Source organism: Prionailurus viverrinus, chromosome A1, assembly GCF_022837055.1.
Source record: "Prionailurus viverrinus isolate Anna chromosome A1, UM_Priviv_1.0, whole genome shotgun sequence".
Taxonomy (NCBI): domain Eukaryota; kingdom Metazoa; phylum Chordata; class Mammalia; order Carnivora; family Felidae; genus Prionailurus; species Prionailurus viverrinus.
In genome coordinates, this window is record NC_062561.1 from 232,202,007 (window position 1) to 232,224,702 (window position 22,696).

At 42.6% G+C, this 22,696-nt stretch overlaps 1 protein-coding gene across 3 annotated transcripts in view; it reads left to right on the forward strand.

Moving 5' to 3' along the window:
* Positions 1-22,696, forward strand: part of CTNND2 (catenin delta 2) — a 941,962-nt gene that overhangs the window by 810,251 nt on the left and 109,015 nt on the right. For all 3 annotated transcript variants that reach the window (XM_047878029.1, XM_047878014.1, XM_047878024.1), the window contains one exon: positions 14,663-14,836. In XM_047878029.1, coding sequence (XP_047733985.1) covers positions 14,663-14,836 — 174 coding nt within the window. The remainder of the gene's footprint in view (positions 1-14,662; positions 14,837-22,696) is intronic.

Here is a 22,696-nt window from a genome sequence, read left to right on the forward strand (position 1 = left end):
AATTCTGATAAATTCAGAAAGCTGTGCAGCTGGAGAGGTGTCTCCAAAATGATGGACTTTACCTTGGGCGGCTGTAAGTAGGCTGCCTGCACTGAGGTAATGGCCAATAGGAAGCCACTCTTGGTCTTGATGGAATCAAGATAGTCTCCAGCCTTTTCTCCCGGAGCCTCTAGAAGACGGAACCCTCACCCATCGGCCTCCCACCAGCTGAGGGAGTAGTGTGAGTCGTAGCTGCGGCCAGAAACCCCTACTACTGAGGTTTCTTCATCTCTCCTGGACAGTGATCATGAGTCCAGCCTTCCCCTGGACACTGTGGTCATATCCCAGCTGCTAACAGTCATACAGACCCAAGATCTGACTGTCTTCAAGAGTGAACAACTAAGAAAGCAGGACAGAACTCCCAACACTGTCTCTTAGCAGGTTTTAACTCAAAATAAATATGCAAAAGTATCTGTTTAGATCAGAGCCCATCATTTTTTAAAGTGTTCTCAAAATCATTTTGCTTTGAGTAAGGGTTATAGGTGCTATTTTGTTTGGAGGAAGGATTCATGGAAATGCATTCTTAAACATCATTCCTAAATTTAACTTGAATGCATCAGTGTTCACATTTTTTAGGTTCTAGTTCTCTTGCTCTTTGTGGCCCCTGGGGGCCGCTCCAGACACATCTGCAGCCTCTAGATCTGTACATTCCAGCATAAACACACCTGTAACCTAAAAATACCTGCTGCTGGCCTTTTCGATGGTGATCTGCTGCTCTGAGATGCTCCCAACCCTGCTTTCTCTCCTGTGCTCTGTGTCCACCTTCTCCCTGAATTGCAGGAGCCTTTTAAGAGGATTGAGCCATACTTCTTAAAATCTCCCCTCAGGGGAATGCAGTGGTTAGCTAGCAGGTGTTCATTGAACTGTGCCAGGAATTATGCCAAATAGTATTGGATACCTCAGTTTTCCAACCCAGTACTTAAAGGGGCCAGACCATAATGCTTCTGACCCTTTCCATTATCGTACAAGCGAAACATGGCCTAACAAAGGTATAATGGGTCCTTCTCATGCTTTCCTTCCGCGATACTGTATACCATAGGGCCCCGTCCCTTTACTGCTTTATCCTGGAAAGTGAATGAGCATAATAAAGGTTGAAAAGAAGAATGGCATATGGGCAGGAATGTGGTGCTTGCCAATCTGTCAGGTGATCGTAATCCCCAAGTCTTACCCACCACCTACAGACTCGGAACCTCCTGGATGGGCCCAGGCAACTTTGGAAGGCAGATTTGGGAAGTTGTACTAATGCATGAGCCTTGGTGTAAAAAACAAAAACCAAAAACTTTGAACTGAGATTGAATTCACTCTGATTTCAAGGTTTTGTCTTCAGTCCTCTTTTGGATTCTGAACCATCCTTCTGATGGTCCCTGCATCTGTCACTGGTGTCCCGTTAGTAAGAGCTGGCCTCAGACCCTGAACCCTTTTTCTAACACTGCCAATGTGTGCTCGCGTGGCTTGAAGCCTTTCAAGTGACAGGTGATATTAGGCATTGATTGGGTCCAGAGAGTTCAGGAGTCAGAAGAAAATATTCATGGACTTCACCCCCAACCACATCCCTCCTTTCACGCTGTGAGCTGCGTCATGGAACCTTATGATGAGCAATTTCCCACCTTAGAATGTTGTACTTCAAACCATATTTTACAGCATCAATGAGCCATTTTCTAAGTTGAGTAAGATGAAGAGATTAAAGCACTTTTATCATTTTTGCCAAAAGTCTAAGTGAAAATTTATAAGGGTCATTTGTCCCATGTTTTTCTCACAATATTTTCAAGGAGACAAAAAGGATTTCTTTAAGAAAGTTTTGCTGAAACAGCCATGTTAGAATACAGAACATTGTTGCTTATAAAGAAACACCAAAGCCATGGTTTTAGTCAAGTGATAGTTACGTAAAAGACTTTGAACTGTGCTCTCACGTAGTAAAAGTATCTTACGAAACATTTTAGTGAGGGTGTAAACAGATAATAATTATGGTTGCTTGAAAGTCATTTAGGAGGTTTTGTCAAGTTCAGTCAAAAGTAGAAAAAGACAGTCAAAAGTAGAAGCCATCTTGCATTGAAAACGGATGGAAGGGAGGCACAGCTGAAAGGTCTGGAGATGGGGAGGAGAGCACCAGCATCTGGCATGAAGAAGAGGGATAGGAAGACGCCCTCACATCCAGTTGGCCCCCAGCCTGGTGACTGGTCCCCAGGAGAGAACTGAGTCTAGATGGCACCACCTGCTGGGAGGGATGGGCATATGCACCAGTCTGGGTCTCCTCTTGCTTCTTGAGGAATGTGCTTTGCACTTGGGGAAACCAGGCAGCCATTCCAAGTCGTCTAAAGGAATTAAATGCCAGCTGCCTCCAGTGAGAGGAGGAACCAAGGCCCTAATTCATCACTGTTAACTGGTTGCCGCAAGGTGAGAAATGGAAATGTCCTCGGGTCTGTCTAGGACAAAGCATCCCCATCCTTGCTAACACCAGAACAGAAGGTTACCTTCAGAGCCTGCAGACTGGCGTAACTCATCTAGAAGCTTCCAGAAAGTTGTAGGTTTACAGCTTTAACGATTGTCAGATATCCAGTGTCTGGAATCTGTTGCTCATGAAGTCAGGTTTTCAAAGACTATGTAGTGACAAGAGAGCATATGGAATACAAAGTGGAGGAAAATGATATAAAAATGGGAGTGTATATAGAGATACGTATGATGTTGCTAAAACCTGGCCAGGTTTGCAAAAGGTGTATCGCATGCAAATATAACATACATATGTATATATTTTTATTATTTATATATAATATATTCATTATTATATATTTATATATATTTGTATTTGTATATATACATGTATGTCTTTCTAGGGAAAGTACAGTAACATCAAAGACAAAGGCTACTGATTGTTTCGTACTTTTGTATTTACAAATTTTCTTTTTTTTTTTTTTTTTAAATTTTTTTTTTTTTCAACGTTTATTTATTTTTGGGACAGAGAGAGACAGAGCATGAACAGGGGAGGGGCAGAGAGAGAGGGAGACACAGAATCGGAAACAGGCTCCAGGCTCTGAGCCATCAGCTCAGAGCCCGACGCGGGGCTCGAACTCACGGACCGCGAGATCGTGACCTGGCTGAAGTCGGACGCTTAACCGACTGCGCCACCCAGGCGCCCCTGTATTTACAAATTTTCGAACAGGAATTACATTTATAATCTTTTCAAATGCCATCTAGAAAATAATATTTTGAAAAGCACGAAGTGATTAAATCAGTGTTTGCTTATAAGAATGTATTTGTTTTCCTTCTTCCATTTAAGACACCAGAGAAAGGTACAAGGAAAGTTTGTCTAATCCACAACAGACACTGCCCAGGACAGAGAAACCAGAGATTTTACGAGGAAGCCAAAGTGATAAAAATCATAATTGGTTTAATGATTGCCTCTGGGGCTTTGCTATATCCCAGAATTTTATGTTGATCTTACCTCTGGCATTGTTATTCTATACCTTAGGAAAATTCTCTGACACTATGAAGGTCAGATTTAGTTATAATAAAAAAACTCAGAAACTTTATCCTTCAGATACTTAATTGAAATAATTCAAGAAGATGTAGGGTACAAAGATATGCTTCATTCATGCTCTTCTTTCAAGAAATGGCTGCTGTTGAATCATACTGGAACCATCACACCATGAGCCCCTGAGGGTAGAAGTAGTTAATATTTCTGGGCATCATATTCTGGTCCAAAATGGCTTTGCAAATTTATTAATTTCTGACTCCGGGTTCAGTGCCTGTTGCCAGATTATAAGAAATTGCTGGTCTCTCTAGCCCTTTTCGGGCAGAACCCTACCCCCGCCCCACCAAACAATGTACACATCACGTGCCCAAAGGCACATGTCACCTGGCAGGGGCTCCACCTTCTCCAGCAGGGCTCTGTGCCAGCAGCTGGGCACGGTGGGGCAGGACGGGCAATCCAGAGATTGGGATCCAGGGAAATGCAAGTAGACAAAATCGGTGTATTTACTTTCCCACGTTTTGTAGAAATAAGCATCTTTTGTTTTCCAGTTTGGGAGATGGCCAAGCTTCCCGGTATGATGTCCGGGGGTTAGTGGTACTCGAAAATGGACTTGAAGTCACAGGATACCGCTGGCTGCTGGCCAGAGCAGACCTGAGGCTTCAAGACCCCACTCAGTGTGAACTTGACAGTGCAGAGAAACTGCTGAGGGGGAAAAAACAAAACAAAAAACAAAAAAAACAAAACAAGCAAGATGACCTAGAACTCAAAACTTCTCCCTTCTGTTGGAATATCCCTTGTGAATGTTTTATTCACGTGGATATAGATGTATCCACGTGGGTGAGGACATAGACCTCTGACAATTCAAAGACGATTCTGAGCCTCTTCTCGCGTGCTCATGTTCCCTCTCCCGGCCATCTTTGTTTCACGGTCTAGTGCGCTGTGGTCAATTTAAGCTCCTGTTCACTTCTTTCTTACGCTGTAGATGTCAAATGCATGGGCCAGCGGGAAGTTTCACTGATGATACCACCAAGCTGTTTTGTACGCCAAAGCGATAGTAATGGGATTCCGTGTAAAATCTTGAATGCCTTCTTTTGTTCCCCATGACGATGGGCATGTCTTGGAGGAACCTCCAGGGGCTCCAACCTGCCCATCCTTTGTCCCACAGGCCAGCCTCTAACCTTTCGCTCGTGTTCCTCCTCTGTGCGGTCTTCCCCTCCCCTCCATCCGCTGCTTGGACGACTATCCTTTAAGGTCAAATAAAAACATCTCTTCCGCTCTTTCAGGACTTCTTCCAAGTAAAAAGTTACCCATCTTCTAATTTACTTGCACATGGCTTTATTTAAACTCCCCCCGTCGTGCCAGTCACATTGTGAGTTATGTACAGTTGTTGACGCCCATGGAGAGTGGATCTGCTGAGACGGGGGACTGGGTGCATCCGGTTTCTGTCCATTTCTAGCCCAACACCCAGAACCAGCTGTGCTGAGTGATGCTCGGTCTGGGGTCCGAAGCAGCCTCTACCCATCGTGTCAAGTAGACATTGAAACCTGTGACTTGTCCCAGTCACATCCATTTCTTTCCCGGTGACACTTAGGCTACAGGAGCCACTGTGAGCCAAGGGTATTCCATGGACCTTCTCTCTCCACTTTTGGTCCAAACTGCTCTCTAGCTTCTTGTGGCAGTGTTGTATTTTATGACGTTACTCAACATTCTGAATCTGTAGGGACCACCAAACCTAAAAAACATTGTGCATCGTGATGATCATCTAAAACCTGAGGATTTGTGTCAACAAATGGATACAGGTGCGTCTCAAAGTACCCCTGGATAAGCAACACTTTTGACCATGCCAGACTCAACGATGCTTTGTTCTGAGGACGTTAACGCATGACATACGTAAATGGCGTGAGGCGTCATGAAACCCCATCACCTGAAAAGTTTGCTGGGATTTTCAGCACTTGCTATCTGGTATCACTTCTCTGTGAGCGTGACACATTACCCACTGCATCACACAGATGTGACGGATGCACAGGAATGAGACTGTGACGCTAAATAGTGGTCAGTATCCCAAAGCACACAAACGAATTTCACTGCTAATTTAGATCACGTTGGAGATTTGAATTTTAAATAAGTTTCTCCTTATCTTGGCCAAAATGGATGTTAATTATAAACAAATATAAATATGCCGGTATATACATGCACACATAACATGTAAAATTATACAGAAATAAAATAGTAATAAGCCACGAGATGAAAGTAACACAGACACCCCGCCCCCACCATCCCCCTCCTAGACAGAGCTATGATTGGAATTTATACCAGGCATATATCCTTTCAAAACTTCTTCTATCCATATTTATGCACAGCTTTGTTTAACCCTTCAAAAGACAATTTTAAGTACACTGCTGTGCGTATGAGTCAGGCCACGTGTCAGACAGCCAAACCCGCAGACTTTATAGGCGTCCTTAGGGTTTATAAGTGTCCTGAGAATAGATAATTGTCCTTCCCAGCAATGTGGAGGTCGATGCTGCTGGCCGCCGTCATCTGCAGTCTTCGGTGGCTCTTAGATCTGTCATGTTCTTCTCTTTCGGGTAATTCCTCCTCCTCATGGTCCAAGGTGGCTCTTCATGTCCACCGTCCAAGAGCAGAAATGGCACAAAGTCGACAGGATAGAGCAGAGTGCCCTATTGAAAGTCACGTATATCACTGCCACTCACCCCCTCTTTGGTCTGCATTGGGTCACCTTAGCCGCCGAAGTGCACGGTAGGCGGGATGTGTGATGTGCCTGTGGGGAAGCCATGACCCTCGGGCATTCCCTTCGCTCAGGAAAAGGGGGTGTCATGGCATGCCTAAGGGGGTCAGCAAGAGCTTTCTGTCCCCGGGAGGAAGAATATTGTGTAGAGTTACCTGCGCATGGTAAGAAAAGTTCACTTTTTATTCGTTTCTCGGTTTCGCAATTCCTCGGCAAACGGCGCAGCCCCTGGTTACCTGCACTCGGGGCTGCACCCGCTGCCCACCTGGGCACGCCACGGAGGACAGGGGTGAGCGCAGCACCCACTCTGTCTCCAGCTGCGCACTGTTGTGCACTCGTTTATCCCTGGCCTCAGCGTGACCTCTGTCCTGGCCAGCAGTCACCAGCGGAAGGTGGAAAAGGCTGCCAAGAATCACGCGGTAGGAACACACCTACAGCCACGTGTGCTGCGTGAACCCACGTGCTCGTGGTGTGGGAACCAATCCCTGATGAGCAGCAAATTTGGCGGCTTCCGAATTTTAGTTAGTGCAAACTGTGACAAACTTGTGTAGTGAAGTCTCGCCTACACCCGTCATCGCCTTTCAGGGATTAATCCTTAGGAGGGAAATGTGGAGACCAAGTCCATTTTTCAAGGCCTGGGATACATAAGCCGGAATTTGTCCTAATCGCTCTGGAGGGCAGCGACAGTCGAGGCACGTTTGGATTTGGTTTATTATCACTGATGGATCTGCCCCTCGTGACATTCCTGATGCTTTTAAGTTCTCATTTCAGAATAGCATGGGTCGCCTTTCTTTCTTCCAGTTTTCATTTTATTAGTGAGCCATACTTTTTCTTTTGCTGCTTAATACCATTTCTTTTCCGGCCATTGGCTTATTTCAGTGGCTGCTTGCTCCTCCCGGCTGGCTCCCGCTCGGTCTCACTGTAGCTTCACGTCACTGTATGCCAGGAGCTTGGTGACCCAAGACACGGTATTTCGTGTCCTGCAAGCAACAAGTCACATGAGCCTGCAAAATCACGGCCGTGCCTTTCTGTGTAGTGACTCTCCTTTGTCACTACGCATGAGTGAATGAGATTCTCTTCCTACTTCTGTGCCTCTCATATGAACTATATCCCATCAGCAAAAAAAGTGCTGGCTTTCTGCTTTTAGTGAGTTTGCAGACTTAAAACTCTGAACTAGGCTTCCCCTTTACTTTCCTTGTTGACATTTGACCATTCAGTACTCCATGCCATTAATAAATACTCTGTTATATACTACTAGATCAGGGTTCCTCAGCCTGCCCACTCTTGACATTTTGAGCCAGATAATTCTCTGTTGTGGGGGCTGTCCTGTGCCTTGTAGGATATTATCAGCATTCCTGGCCTCTACCCAGTAGATGCCAGCAGTACCCCTTTCCCCCGGTTGTGACCACCAACAATGTCTTCAGACATTGCCAGTCGTTCCCTTGGATGATGAAATCCCTTCAGTCAAGAACCACTGTATGAGACTGTCTTTCAGGGGTGTATCAGCAAAGATATTAACAAACAAGACTACAGGATTCTCTGAGGCAGGTTGGCATGTCAAGGACAGAGTGCCTTTAAAAGGAAGGTAATGGAAAAAGTAAAAAGGAGGTAATGGAGAGGTTCCTGGCCCAGGTTTTCCTAGACGTGGATGAGAAGTTAGGAGCAGAGAGAATTCTAGAGGGGTCTTAGCGGTGTTCTGGTTGGTTCCGTCACAATGACTGGGAGAAAGGGCGGATAAGCCTGGTGATGTGGACCAGCCTCGATAACTCTGTGGGGCACAGCACAGTGGTGTCATCGTGTAGGTCTCTGGAGCAGGGCAGTATCGCCGGCCTCCCTCCCACCTCTTCCTAAGGGGCGGATGGTTCTGAGCAAACGATTGGGGGTGCCCGTCACCCTCACACAATGCCCCTTGGCTCCACACTGACAGAGAATCAGCAAGGCTATCTATGCCTGAATCTCTTTATTCTGATACTTGATTCAGAAAAGAATCCTGCCACTTGAACATAGGTTTCTAATCTCTCAAATGCAAAACGCTTTGTGTCTTCAAGGAGAGCCGAGATACCATGTGTGCCACATAAATACGGCTCCTTGGCCACCACCTCTGTCCCGTTTTTGCACGGATCCCGCCCTCCCTGTAATCTACGTCTTCCAAACAGCGACCAGGGGAGTTCACACACCTGAGCCACCTTCTTCTTCAAAATTCCCAAGATTCAACATAAGAATCATCTCTCTCCTGGCTCTTTAGCATTGCTCCGAGTTTCTTCATAACCAGAACTTCTATCCCCTGCCTCCTTTTCCCTTAATCCCCCCAAAAGCTGGAAGTGCTAAGGAAACCCTATCGAGGGAAGATCTATTAGCAACTCGGATGTTCAAACCAAGCCAAGCAAAACTGGCAGACAGAGGATGGACTTATGTTTATGTTGTTGCTTTTTAAAGTATGTGTACAGGCTGACGCCTGATTAAACGGAGCCCGGTGTAAGAGGACATGCCTGCCAGTTCACATCTCTGAGCTATCTTCCCTTCGGACACACGAGGTGTGCCTTCAGCTGGGAGGGAAGAGTGGGATTTTAAGGTCAATGTTCCCCTGCTGCTGAAGATCCACGCAGTTTCCTTGGCCTGTTGTATATTTCACCCAGATCCCTTCGGAACAAAACTTGGCCTGCACAAGGGTAGTGACGGTGATGCCCTCTCAATGGTGGGAAAATATGGGCAACAGAGATGCGTCGCAATGGCGAAGAAGGCTTTTCTGTTTGTGAAGACACAGCCGAGCAGGAGAAGCTCTTCTCCTTACGCGGCCTTGCACGGCTGCGACATATGGAGAGAGGAGCGGGGTATCTCTGCACCTCTGGACTGTAGACGCTTCCCCCAGCCTCGGGGAGCTCTCCTTCTCTGCATCTCTGTGGAAGCCAGCCCAGTGTGACAGAACGGAGGCTGGGCAGTTGTAAACTTGGCAGAAGGGGAAGAGCTGAAAGGCTCTCGTTAATTTTTCTCACTAGTAGGGGCTTTTATGAATGCAATAATTAGAGCGCTCTGTGAGCCACCATCCCTGAGAGAAGCCCGTGTTTACAAAGTCTTGGTTTAAAGGGGCGCCTGGGTGGCTCAGTCGGGTAAGCATCTGACTTGAGCTCAGGTCATGATCTCAAGGTTCATGAGATCGAGCCCCGCCATCGGGCTCTGTGCTGACACCTGGGAGTCTGGAGCCTGCTTCAGATTCTGTGTCCCCCCTCTCTCTCTGCCCCTCCCCTGCTCATGCTCTGTGTCTCTCTCTCTGTCAAAAATAAATAAGCATTAAAAAAAATTAAAAACAAAAACAAAAAAAACCCCACAAAGTCTTGGTTTATGGACATCTTTGCTTTCTGGTTTGGGAACGTTCGGATTTTTATCCCCAACTTACACCGTTCTCTTCATATAAGGAGAAAGTGGCTTCTACTCTTCCATACTGCAGCCAACTAAGAAACCTTTTAAATAGAATTTAAGCTGAGTGGGGAAACAAAAGTATGGAAACCAAGTCCAAAGAAAGGCTTTCATCTTGTTTTTTGTTGGTCCGTTTGTTTGTTTAAGCCACACATTGGACACAGCCCCTCACCTGTGTAACTTTCTTCCCAAGGGGACATTTCTTAACTGTGGCCAGTAGATCTCTCCTCCCCTGACTATGACCGTAGCAGAAACATCATGTCCAAAAATCAACAGCTCCTTGGCTTGTAACACAGAGGCTTGTTATTCTCTTCCTTTCCAAAAAGATTTAAGCATTACCTTCTTGAACAGAGAATACCTTATTTTCAATTCTATGCAGTTTTAGAAAATGAACTGTTGATTGATTTGTTTTATTGATGTCAGTCATACAGTTACACATTTAAGATCAGTAGAGAAACGCACTGATGGTATGTTATCGAGTGTGGCACTATTTGGGGTGATAAAACCAATTGATTTGCTCTGTGATTTACTGTCAACATAATCCTTCCACGCACTCTCTTTGCTTTGCTGACAGCTTGTCCCCGAGAGAGCTCCATGGCGGAAAGGTCATGGGGAAGCCAGAAGGATCAGAAGGATCCTACTACACCAAATGTACTTAGTCCTTACTGTGATTATGGCTTAGTCTGCTCAGGCTGCCGTAACAAAATACCAAAAACAGTTGGGGGGCGGGGGGACTTAAACAACAGAAATTTATCTGGAAGTCCCAGATGAAGGTACCAATGGATTTGGTGTCTGCTGAGAGCCTCTTCCTAGTTCACAGATGACCCCTTCTTGCCACACCCTTACAAGATGGAAAAGAGAAACTCTGGGTCACTTCATTTCTTTTTAGGGACACTAATCCCAACATGGGGGTTCCATTCTCATGACCTCATCTAAACCCAATCACTTTTCAAAGGCCCTGCATCCAAACACCATCAGATTGGGGGTTGAGGCTTTTAACATAAGAAATTGGAGGAAGGGGGCCACAAACATTCATTCCAAAGCATTATCCTTTAAAAAAAATCTGAAAGACTCTGGTGTAATGCACTCAGTTCTTCGCTTCTTGAGCTCTAACTGTATATGTAAAATTCTAAATTACTACAAACCAGACAATGAGTAAGGGCAGTGTTAATGCCAGAAATAAATTCTCTGGCATTTTTTTCCTGTGTAACATGTGAATCACCTGTACAAAGTGTAGTTTGAACATTTAAGTAATAACTCTAAGAATCGAGGGCTTCTAGAACTTTTGCAAGTTTTGTTAAAATATAACCGATGGAAAGAAAACTGTGCACAAAACTGAGAAATGTTAACTCTCGAGCATGAAAGTAAAATTTACTACCAAGAATAAGGGAGGGTTTCACTGAAAACTTCCCCCAAGCCAGATTTTTTTTTAAAACCACATAGGCCTTTCTCCTTTTTCTTTTGCTTTCCCTTTACCTACTCTGTGCTTGATTTTTAATCTTCAGCCTGATAAATGAAGATACATAAATACTGAAATATATGTATATACATAGAAGTGTGTGTATGTCATAATTTGGCAGTAATGCAGATAGTAAATCAAAAATATTCTGCTACCTTTGCTCCTGTTAGTTTCCTGGAAATATTTTGTCTTCTTGACTGTGACCCGTCTTCGTTACAAAGAAATTCTCTGTCCTGACTTGATGACATTTTGCATCTTTATTTTTCTCATATTTCAAGCTCTTAGACAATGTTTGGTAATGTGCCCTCAAGATATAGTCCAAAACAGTTTGCTTAAGGCTTACAAATTCAGTCCTGTGTTCGTAGGACTACATAGCTGGATGATCAGTGGGTTGATTGTATGAAAGATGTAGCCACAACTTGCCTTCTGTCCACTTGGTAGTCTTATAGCAAGTTTAGGGTGGATGCATCTTGTGTTTCAACTTATAAATGATGTATTTCCACTTTGGTGATAAAATTGCATATCCCATGACTTGTCACAGACCCTCACTCCAGAAGAAGCTTAGCCCTAAAAGTTTGCATGGGCAGAGTGTTCATGACCGAAGTCAGATCCTGATGTCACCATCACCCTAGGGTCCTGTTGGAGTTGATTTTCCAGGCAGCATAATGTCAAGTACATTGGCACACTCTTAGAGAAGACTTCATGTCTTTTTATAGGTGGTAAAAGTCTATTTTTAATAGACAATTGATAAATCTTTCCCTGTTAACTCAGTAAAAGTTTGAAATAATGTACCCAGATAAAAGCCACACACACTGAGTGGCTTTGAAATAACTCTTTTTCTTTGGTATTGACACACCAGGGTGCCGTCAATGTTCCGAAATAGCAGAGAATCCCCTTTGAACTTCATTTCTAGTTGCCACCAAAGATTATCCGTATTCACATCAGTTTTCCTTTTATTTCCTTCAGATTCTCTTTGTAGCCATTAAGAAAAGATTGTAATAAAAGATATTTAAGAGCTACATAGATCACATGTCCGAGCAGAAGAAAATTGTCTACTGATTTAGCCATTTATCCTATTTTATTGTGAAGAATTTAGGAAAGGAGAACAAGATGAGCCCAGCGAATGATAACACAGCTCCTTTTTTTTCTTAGAGTTTGGCTATCGCATTTTGTAACCAGCGTGCAAATACTACTTCTGGGCACGTCCAGCTGTTACATTAGTTCTCCCTACATGACAGGGAAATGCCATGCCTATTGAGTTTCACATTTCATAATATGATTGTTCTGAATATTACCAAATCTTTATATGAAGACAGTAGCTTAAAAGTTTGAAGGGGGCACCTTGGTGACTCAGTAGGTTAAGCTTCTGACTCTTGATTTCAGCTCAGGTCATGATCTCACGGTTCATGCATCTGAACCCTGCATGGGGCTCTGTACTGACGGTGCAGAGTCTGCTTGGGATTCTCTGTCTTCCTCTCTCTCTGCCCCTCTCCTGTTCTCTCTCTCTCTCTCTCTGTCTCTCTGTCTCTCTCTCTCTCTCTCAAAATAAAGAAATAAACTTCAAAAAAAAGTTTTAAGGAGATGACCAAATAAACCATGAAAAAAAAGCTTATATAAAGTAATTTTCCATTTCCTGTTGCACCAGCAGAGACATTCAGTTCCCCAAACTGGTTTCTCTGGACAAGTCAGTATTACCCCTGCTTCATCATGGAAGTCAGCAAACCTGCAGAATGACTGCTCTCTTTCCCTGGCACTATTCTACCCAGTGTAGCGAGCCCGTCTCAAATAACGAACCAGGAGCAATGTGACAAGGCTGGTTCACTTCCAATGTTGTTACTTTTTGTACTTACAAGAAATGTACTGGTTTCATTAGTAGGCTTGCACAGGCGCAAAGTCATTTCGGAATGGTTTAGAAGTGGCTTTGGTTAAAAGCATAAGCATATTCCCCCACGTTGAGTGTCCTTGTTACGACGTTGAAATAGAGTGACACTCTCATTGAAGATGACCTTTTGTGGGATGTCCAACGTCCATCCTTGGGATATTCATCTCTGAGCTTTGGCCTTCGCTTAAACTAAGCTGTGGCATAATTGAGAAAAAGAAGACATGAGTTTTTAATTTTTCTCGTAGAAAATAATGCAATTCTTAAAATGATTTGTGACAGTTAAATAACTTTACACTTTCCCTATCAACACTTCCATCTTTATGTTCCAAGGATATGAAGTAAGCTTGTGCTCCAGTAAAATTTTCAGAACTAAGAAACACAGGTTTTGAAATACAGCTATGATTGTGTATTTATACATAGATATATACACACATACATGTACAGATATGGGCCCAAATATGTGCAGGGAAGTTTAGTATATGTCATTTAGACTATATGTTAAGCAGCCATTAATAAACACAAATAAGGAGTAAAATAAATTAGTGTCCCTACCCTGAAATGGTGAAGGATGATTCTGTTTTCCTGGGACTTTTCTCATAGGTAAATACGCGAGTATTTTTTCTAAACATAGGGTTTACTTCATTTCTACCCTCATTGTATTTATTGCCTTTATCTTTCCCAAAAGACAAAGGTTGTTTGTGATCAAAGATCAGAATCACTATTGTAATTTTTCATATTTTTAAAATCCTAAGAGGAACAGAAAACTTGAACTGTGGAAAACATGAAAGACACGAACACTTTGTTAATGAGTTTTTATTACCATGCGTGTTTCTGTGGCGCATTTTACTTGCTGTAAAGCACAAACCACACACCGCTTTGCATCCTGCTTTGTTCATCTTACGTTTATTATTTGTCCAGACACATTGCTACACGGTCGTCATAACTACCATTTTTAATGGTCTGCTGATATCCCCTTGTGCAGTAAGTGGTAGTTTTGAAATTATTTGTTTTAGTTTTTAATTACACATTCTCTTATTATTCGTCAGATCCAATTCAAAGCCAACTGAACGATCAGAATCACCATAAAATCTAGATTTGCCGTTAGCTAGGTCAATGCATCTGATAAGCGATAGCAGTGGTCTCTTTTTGTGATGTCTACAATGCAGTGATGGAATTCAAAGTCCGACAAATACGTATTTTAGGAGTTATATAAGAATTTATCAGCTGGCACTTAGGCATAAGAATTGAAGGCATTTGAGTGTTGCTATGTACTCTGTTATGCTAGTAGTATGCTAACTGTAAGACATGCCACCTTGATCGTTGGCTTTCGTCCACTCTACCCACCAAAATTAATTTATTTCCTCTTCCTTTTAACAGCAATGTGCTGGCACCGTTCTTACAGAGCTTATGCGTTCTCCTGCCAATTACATTCACTTATGTACATGCTCTACAGCCTTTGACTTTCCATCCTAAGCTCTTGGTGGACGGGAGTGGCTCTCTCATTTTTGGCTTACGAAGGCACTACCCTGCGCGCAATTGATGTTCACCAGACGTCGTGTGTGTTTTTGTTTCTGTGTGTCACGTTTACAGGAGGCAAAGTTGGGAAGTGTAACGATGTTAAAAATGTTTACTCTCTTATTTTTTTTCCACCAGTGGGATGGAGTAGGACCTCTTCCAGACTGTGCAGAACCACCAAAAGGGATCCAGATGCTGTGGCACCCATCAATAGTCAAACCCTACCTCACACTGCTCTCTGAGTGCTCAAACGCAGACACGCTGGAAGGGGCGGCAGGTGCCCTGCAGAACTTGGCTGCAGGGAGCTGGAAGGTATGACTAGTTCATTATCATAAAGAGGAAATCTGGAATTATGAGCACGTCCTTAGAAAGGAATAGAAATCCAGTTGTGAGATATGCAATTCCAATACAGTTTTTGAGGATGTTAGAGAAAGACCAGTTCCATTGAACTGTTGGACATAGAAAGGTATTCCTTTTAAAAATTCTCAAGGGCTCGGGAGTCCTTGAAGATCACTACAAAGTATAGATGAATAGATGTAAGTATGGTCATTGAAAATGCTGTGATATGCTTTCCATTCTATCTGTGTAGCTGAGCTATTTTGTTTTCAGGGGAGACTGTGACATGTGGATGCTTTCCCAAGCTCTGTTGTTTCCTGTTAAGGGAGCTAATACCCAAGCGCCTTGTTTCAAAACCCATGCAAACCCCTATAATGTTGTAGTTGGTCCAGTCCCCAAAGGAAAAGAACCTCTTTCATTTTTAACCTATGGGCTTACAGAGTAGAATAGTATTGCTGGGTCTCTTTGGCCAGAAGGGACAATGGAGAAGGAGATTAGGAGATTAGGAGGGGCTTTTTCTCTGAATTCTTGAAAATACACACTGTTCCTGATTGTTTTTCATGGAAAATTTCCACGACCCTCATTTTGGGTAGAAAAGGATTCACCATAGCAAAGAATTCTTGAGTTTAGTCACTAACCATTACATGAGCTAACTTGTCTTATTGCACAGAAGAGTGTAGTCAAATGGGAGAAATGAGGGCATATGGGGAAAATATCAAGAGAGGAAGTTTGAACCTCTGCCATCCATTTTTCATTTCATTTAATATAAAAGCCTGGGGCTTGGAAGACACATAAATCACTGTCTCGCATTCACTTTCTTTAAAACGATGTTAATAAGACACAGAGAATTCTCAGAAGCTCAGTATCACAGGCACTGCACATACTGTCCTCAGCATTGTCACACAACTACATCCTCCCTTCTTGCTCTAGCTTCCAATATCTGCCTTCTTGTGTCTTCTCTGTCGTTCTTTGTTTCCACTGCTGCAGCAATGCCTTCTTTCTCAGGTGGGACATCCCAGCCCTTGGGGACAAGCCCTGACAACACCTCCCAGGAGCTGGCTGCTGACATATGGGCAGACCCATCCCTTCTTTTGAGAGTCTTAGGAATGAACATCACTGTCTCTTTCCTCCCCGTCCATAGGTGTCCCCAATGTTGCTCAGAAGGAATTCAGGCTGGACTAGACTTGAAGCGAAGTTACCTTTTGCTTTCAACCAGAGAAAAGTTTCAAAAGTTGAGTCACATCAGGAGGAGTCCCAGAGTAGGGCCTTGCATGACTGGGGAAGAGATAATAATGGAAATCACTTCCTTGAATGAACCCTGCATTTGATCTTATCTCCCTCTAAATTTAAGAGGCTTTGATTCAAGTTACAACTCAAACTTAGTCTCTGCCTTTTCTGAGCTTTGTGACCCTGAGCAAATGATAGTGCCTGATTGCTCGGATGTGTCAGTTTCAGACAGAGAATACTGTGGCTGCTTCAAGTCACAGCTTGCAGATCAATCTGACACTAGATGCAAAAATGGTGGCAGGATGCCACAGGCCAATGGGCTGTTATTACATGTGGCCAAAAGTTTGGTCAACGCTACTTATCAAAAGCATTTGCCATCCTAATAACTCTAGAAAAATGGCGTAGTCCTCAGGCAGGCCAAGGGACTGCTAAGGAATATTTGTGTGTAGTTATAAATATATAAATATACGTATATTTGTTTACTAAGAGTTTTCTTATCAAAATACAAATGCACAAGCATGCATAATGGTCAATCACATTATCTTCATTTACTGTGTAATGTATTAACACACCATATTAAATGATAAGGACATATGTGGGAAGGGAAAGTAGACAATCCATAGTGATGATTTAGGGTCATCATTAAGCCAAATACTGATAAATTGTTATAATTTTTAAAAGATAAAAAATAACTTGTACAAAAACCAAACAGAGAAATCCTTCCTTTTCAAAATAAAAAAAAAAAAGATTTTTTTAAGAAAGAGTCTTCACTGATTAACAGATTGATTAAAGACTCACAATGGGATCAAGTTTCATGCAGACAGTGCTACCATCTGAAACCTAGAGTACTAAGAATGTATTTTTATAGCAACTGTTGAAATTTAGTGGCATTTTTTTAGTGTCCTTAACTTTTTATGACCCAAACAAAAGCAGAAATGTAAAGTGTAAAGCACCAGAATTCTGTATAGAGACAGCTTTTTATAGACCTCATCATGCGAAACAATAACTTCTCTTTATAGGAAGATCACGCACACTCTTTTTCTGTAACAAATTGACTAGCAAACTAGATCTTCATAATGGTCTTAAATACTTTTTAAACTTTAAGAGACTCATTACTTGGTTTATGAGCATCAGAAAAAGAATAATGGTATAATGGCAGAAGCAGAGTGATACATTTTTTTCATAGTCAACATGGACTTTGGTTACTTTTTTTTTTTTCCACTTCCAGCACAATTATTTTGTTTGTCACAGAATATCAAAACAATTGGATATAGTACTTTGGAGATTTCCAAAATGTGAATGAATGCTCTTTCAACTCGCATTTATGGGTTATTTCCGTTGTAATTGAACTTTATGCAAACCTAGGGTTTGAACTATAGAAATACATTCTGCACTTATTATTAAGTCGGATACTTTAGATATTTTTGTAGAGTCCCCCTAAAATGTGACCATTTTCAAAGAATCTATTATTTATTTTATTTACTTTCTAAAAAAGAGAGTAAAGAGATACTTGGATATTAAGCTGTTAATATTTAATGAGGTAACATGATAGCAACATAGATGTAGTGAAGAAAGAAACAGAATCTCTGGCCATGTGGCCAAAATGAATAAAAAATAAGAGAACTGGGAAATTTGAGACTTGTCCCTAGAGTCAGGGGCAACAGCCTTGACAAGGACAGTGAATTAAGTGGAGCTTAGCAGTTGGAGTACCATGTAAAAGTGAACCCGGGCATCAGTGGAGTACAGCAAATAAAAGCAGAAACCATGGTTTGACAATTGTCTTATTCTAGTTAATGGTGTGATGTGAAGCATAAAGTTTAAATAAAAAGAAACAAAGTTTTGAAAATGGTACATGAAGCATGATGCCTAGGAGGTAGGAATTGGGTCAGAATAAACACAGAGGTTATCTGAAGATCCTGCCCAATCAACAGGCTCCTAGAGATAACACATTCAGTTGGACATGATGACCAGCCTGAGGCAGGACAAGGATGGGCCCAACCTCAGGAGGAGGAGATAGAGAGGATCTAGGTCATAACCAAGTCACTGGCCTTCATCACACATGACTTAGTGATTTCTTCCCCACAAGACCCCAGTAGCTAGTCCTGATAGCAAGGACTGCACTTGTCTTGTGAGTGCCATATACATCCAAATCCACTATAGAGTACACCTGGCTCTTGGGAGTTTGGCATTACTTTCGTCATCGTCATTGAACGATCTGATTTCCAAAGCCGTAAGTTATAGAATCAGCTACACCTGGGGGGACTTCCAGCCAAGATGCCCAGATGAAGTGACAAGGTCCAGGTTTACCTACCTTTAAGGAAGAATAACAACAACAACAAATAATCTAGAGAAATATAACAAACAATGGTTTTTAAGACACCAAGCATTAGTCAGTGAAGGACAGTGATCTAGGAGAGACAGAAAACAAGCAAGGTGAGCCCTCCGATTGCTCCAGCACACTGCCTTGGGAGTCTGCAGACCATGGCCCAAGACCTGGAAACTCCAGAGGAGCTCAGCAGACACTGAGCCTAGGAGACGGAGCTGGGAATCTGGGGAGACAGGGTGCCTGGAGTTCATAGGACAGAGTTCCAGAGAGGAGAAAGCCACACACAGAAGATCCCCTCAAATATTCAGCAGGGAACTATCAGTGAATGCATGTGAGGTAAATGCCCAAAGCAGAGGAAAGAAGCTCATGCAATTAGGGAGAATTAAACTCGGCTCACACAGGGATGGGTATAGTGTGCCTAACGAAGAGCCAGACAGGAAAACCTCGTACTTCGTGGGCCACTGGGTATGTGCTCAGGAGGGTCTTGTCTCCTGATACTAAGCATATAATTAGCCCTGGACTAAATATGACCTGGTCTCTCCTATAAAATCTTAAAAGTAAGATCCAAAAGTAGCAATAGTTTCCACATTAACTGAATCCTAGAACAATGCTTAAAAATATCTGTAGGAATACAAAAAGCATGCAGCATCCAGCAGATTAAAATGAAGAATGTCTGGCATCTTAGTTGAAAATAAGCTTACAACCAAATAAAGAGGAAAATGTAGTTCATAATAAGGAGAAACGTTAATCATTCAAAAGCGACTCAGAACGGACACAGAAGTTAACATAAGCAGACAAGCAGTTGCTATCAACTGTGTTCCCTGTGTTCAAGAAGTTAATTAGAACATGGAAAGTAAGTAAGACTCAAATAAAACCTCTAGAGTTGTAAATACAATGTATGAAATAAAAAACACATGGGATGGCATGGGATAATAGGAAGGTTAGCTATTGCAGAAGAAAAAGATTTACAAACTGAACAGGAACTACCCAAAATGAAACACAAAGGAAAAAAAACCCATAAATTATCAGTGAGCCTCAAGTGGCCTGATACACATGTAATTAGAACCCTCAAAGGTGGGGTGCCTGGGTGACTTAGTTGGCTAAGCATCTGACTCCTGATTTCAGCTCAGGTCATGGTCTTACAGTTTGTGAGATCGAGCCCCTTGTCAGGTCCTGTGATGAGAGCACATAGCCTGCTTGGAATTCTCTCTCAATCCCTCTCTGCCCACACTCTCTTTCAGTCTCTCAGATAAAGTTAAAAAAAAAATTCTTAAAAACAATTCCAAAGGAAAGGAGAGAGAAAGGAGAAAGATAAGAGAACAAAAATATTTGGAGAAATAATACCTGAAAATTTCCCAAATGTAATGAAAACCCTAAACTCCCAGATCCAAGCAGTTCAAGAAAACCCAAGCAGAAGCATAAAGGAACCGAACTAAGGTGCATCAGTCAAATTGATCAAAATCAGTAGTAAAGAGAACATCTTAAAATCAGCTAGAGAGTAACATTGTGTGTCAACTGCACGCAAAAAAAAAATTATGACTTGTTAAAAAAAGCAGCTAGAAGAAAAAAAAGACTTGTCCTTACAAAGAGAAGAGTGACAGCTGATTTCTCATCAGCAACAATGACAATGAGAAGACAGTGAAGCAACATTCTGAATCTGCCGGGGCCAATCACATATAAAACTGATTCTGGTTCGTTATCTACCAGGCACAACCTGCTCTTAAAGGAACCCCAGGGGCACAGATTATACCTAGGACAGTTGTAATACGATCAGGAACCTAATCCCCATTTGAGCACAGTTTAAGACATGGGCTAACCTGGGAACTGGCATTATTAATTATCTGAGCAGGTGGGTCAGTGGGAATTCAAACAAAAACTTCAGGTTAACTGTTCTTGCGTCATCAGAACTGTGGGGCTCAGGTCTTGCCACTCGGTATTCTGTTCTTCCAGTCCAGAGGATAAGCAAGTATTCATCGGCCCCGTGTCAGGGTCTAACCCCACACACAGAGACCACAGGATTAAGGGATTAGTTTGGCTTTAGAAAAGACCAGTAAAGGAGCATGTGAGCACTTTAAGCCCTAACAGTGTTTCTGTGGAAGTGGCTACAACTTGCTGGCCCTTTCAAAAATTGTGGTAGCTTTGATCCTTTTTATTAGTTCCTTTCAGTGGAGAGTGCTATTCTTAAATAATAACCACTAGATTCTAAAAATTAACCTAATATGATCTTTCATCAGGTAAACACTTTTTTACTCTCCGATTGTGAGCTGTTAGTTGGAAGACACTTGAAACAGGAAGCTGAGTTTGACTTGGTACCTTCCAGTATAATAAACATGTAAGCGAGAAGTTCAAAACCGATTGTGGATGCTATGGTAGGAACGTATACACAAAGGTGTATGTCTACACTAGGCACAAGAGTGTTCCTGGAGTCGGTTTTACAAGGAAGAGGTCAGGAATGAGGAAGTACACTGCCAACGTCACTAGCTAACACCTTAGGGCTAGGAGTCCATGATTAGAGTTCACTGTAATACACTAGCAGATCTCCTTTAAGAAGGATGCTAGCGGCCATAGCAAAGAGGTCCCAAATACGCAAGGGCTAATTCAAGATAGAAGACAGAAGTTATCTTCTCTGATGTAACAGGTATGGGCAGGTGTGTGAAGAGGGAAGCTCCCCTCCATGAATTAATTCACCCCGGCTCACAACAGCCGTTCTGCCATCTTCAACACGTGACTTCCAAGGCTACTCTGTGGTCACCATCTACCAGCAAGAAGCGGAAAAAAAAACACAAATCCACAACCAGAAATGTTCCCTTACGAGAGTCAAGATCTTACGTGTGTGTCCCTCTCGCATAATCTGGGCTCAACTCCTAGCCTCCAGTAGACACATGCTTTCTCTACATTCATAGGCCCCTGACCGTGAAAACCAACTCCCAGTCATAAAGTAATCTGAATCCAGATTCAAAAAGAGTAAAATTCTTCATTCTGAAGGGACAGAGATTTGGTAATATATTCAATTTATGTTACAAAATAAAACTGTTAACATCTTAGTAAAAACCAATGGCACTTTAGGTACCTTACTAGCCAGGTCTTCAACCAAAGGTGTGCCTTGTATTTGCAAGACGGAGAGGGTTTGTATCAGCACAGTCCCTCCAGACTGTGCTTCATGTCCCCCGAATAATATGTTTTCTGGATCCAAGAGAAAAATATGAGATGTAACTCCCTCTCCCCATGAATCACCATGTTTATAAAGAAAAAAAAGAAGGATGCAATAAAGGAAAAGCTTTCTGATTTAGCATCTAATAAGTGAGGATGAGGAACAATTAAATTACCTTTATTTTGTTATATTGAATAAAGAATCCCTGCCTACACTTCCCAGTCACCATCTTTGCTGTCAAAAAAGCAGGGGAGGAAGCAGATTCATTTGAACACTCATTCTTGTCCATATCCCCTTCCCAGTGGGATGTTTACACAGCCCCGTCACTAGAGAATGTGCCAGACTCTTAGAATAAGATCTGTGGCATCCGTCCTCTCAGACACACCACGCCTGTGATCTAACAGCGTCATATTTTGTGGCCCAGAAGGCATTTCTAAATGCCATTTGCACACAGTGAAGACATATTTGATAACAGTCACCAAAAAAGACTCTCTGTGTTCAGAAAGGCCCATTGTTAAAGGTATGTTTTTTCATTGAGAATTGCTGATCCTTGAGACGGCCTGAGAGGTAGGGGGACAGGTGTACTTGTTACTGTCAGTTGAGTGAATGCGTCTTCTCCATGGCTTTTATGTGAGCTTGACCTTCTTTATTTGTTCTTACCACAAAAGCATATCTAGGGGCGCCTGGGTGGCGCAGTCGGTTAAGCGTCCGACTTCAGCCAGGTCACGATCTCGCGGTCCGGGAGTTCGAGCCCCACGTCAGGCTCTGGGCTGATGGCTCAGAGCCTGGAGCCTGTTTCCAATTCTGTGTCTCCCTCTCTCTCTGACCCTCCCCCGCTCATGCTCTGTCTCTCTCTGTCCCAAAAATAAATAAACGTTGAAAAAAAAAATTAAAAAAAAAAACAAAAACAAAAGCATATCTAAATGCTTCCCCCGCCCCCGCCAGGAAATTCTCTTGCTTGCACTTCAATTTTCAGCATCGCATAAACACTTGCAGTAAAATTCAGTCTTTGCACTAACCTGACTTACGTTTTAAAAATACAAACAAACGCTTTACGTATGCAATAGCTGCCATTACCTTAATTAAACATCTTATTTATTAAACTGATTTATTGGTTTAACGACACAAGGGA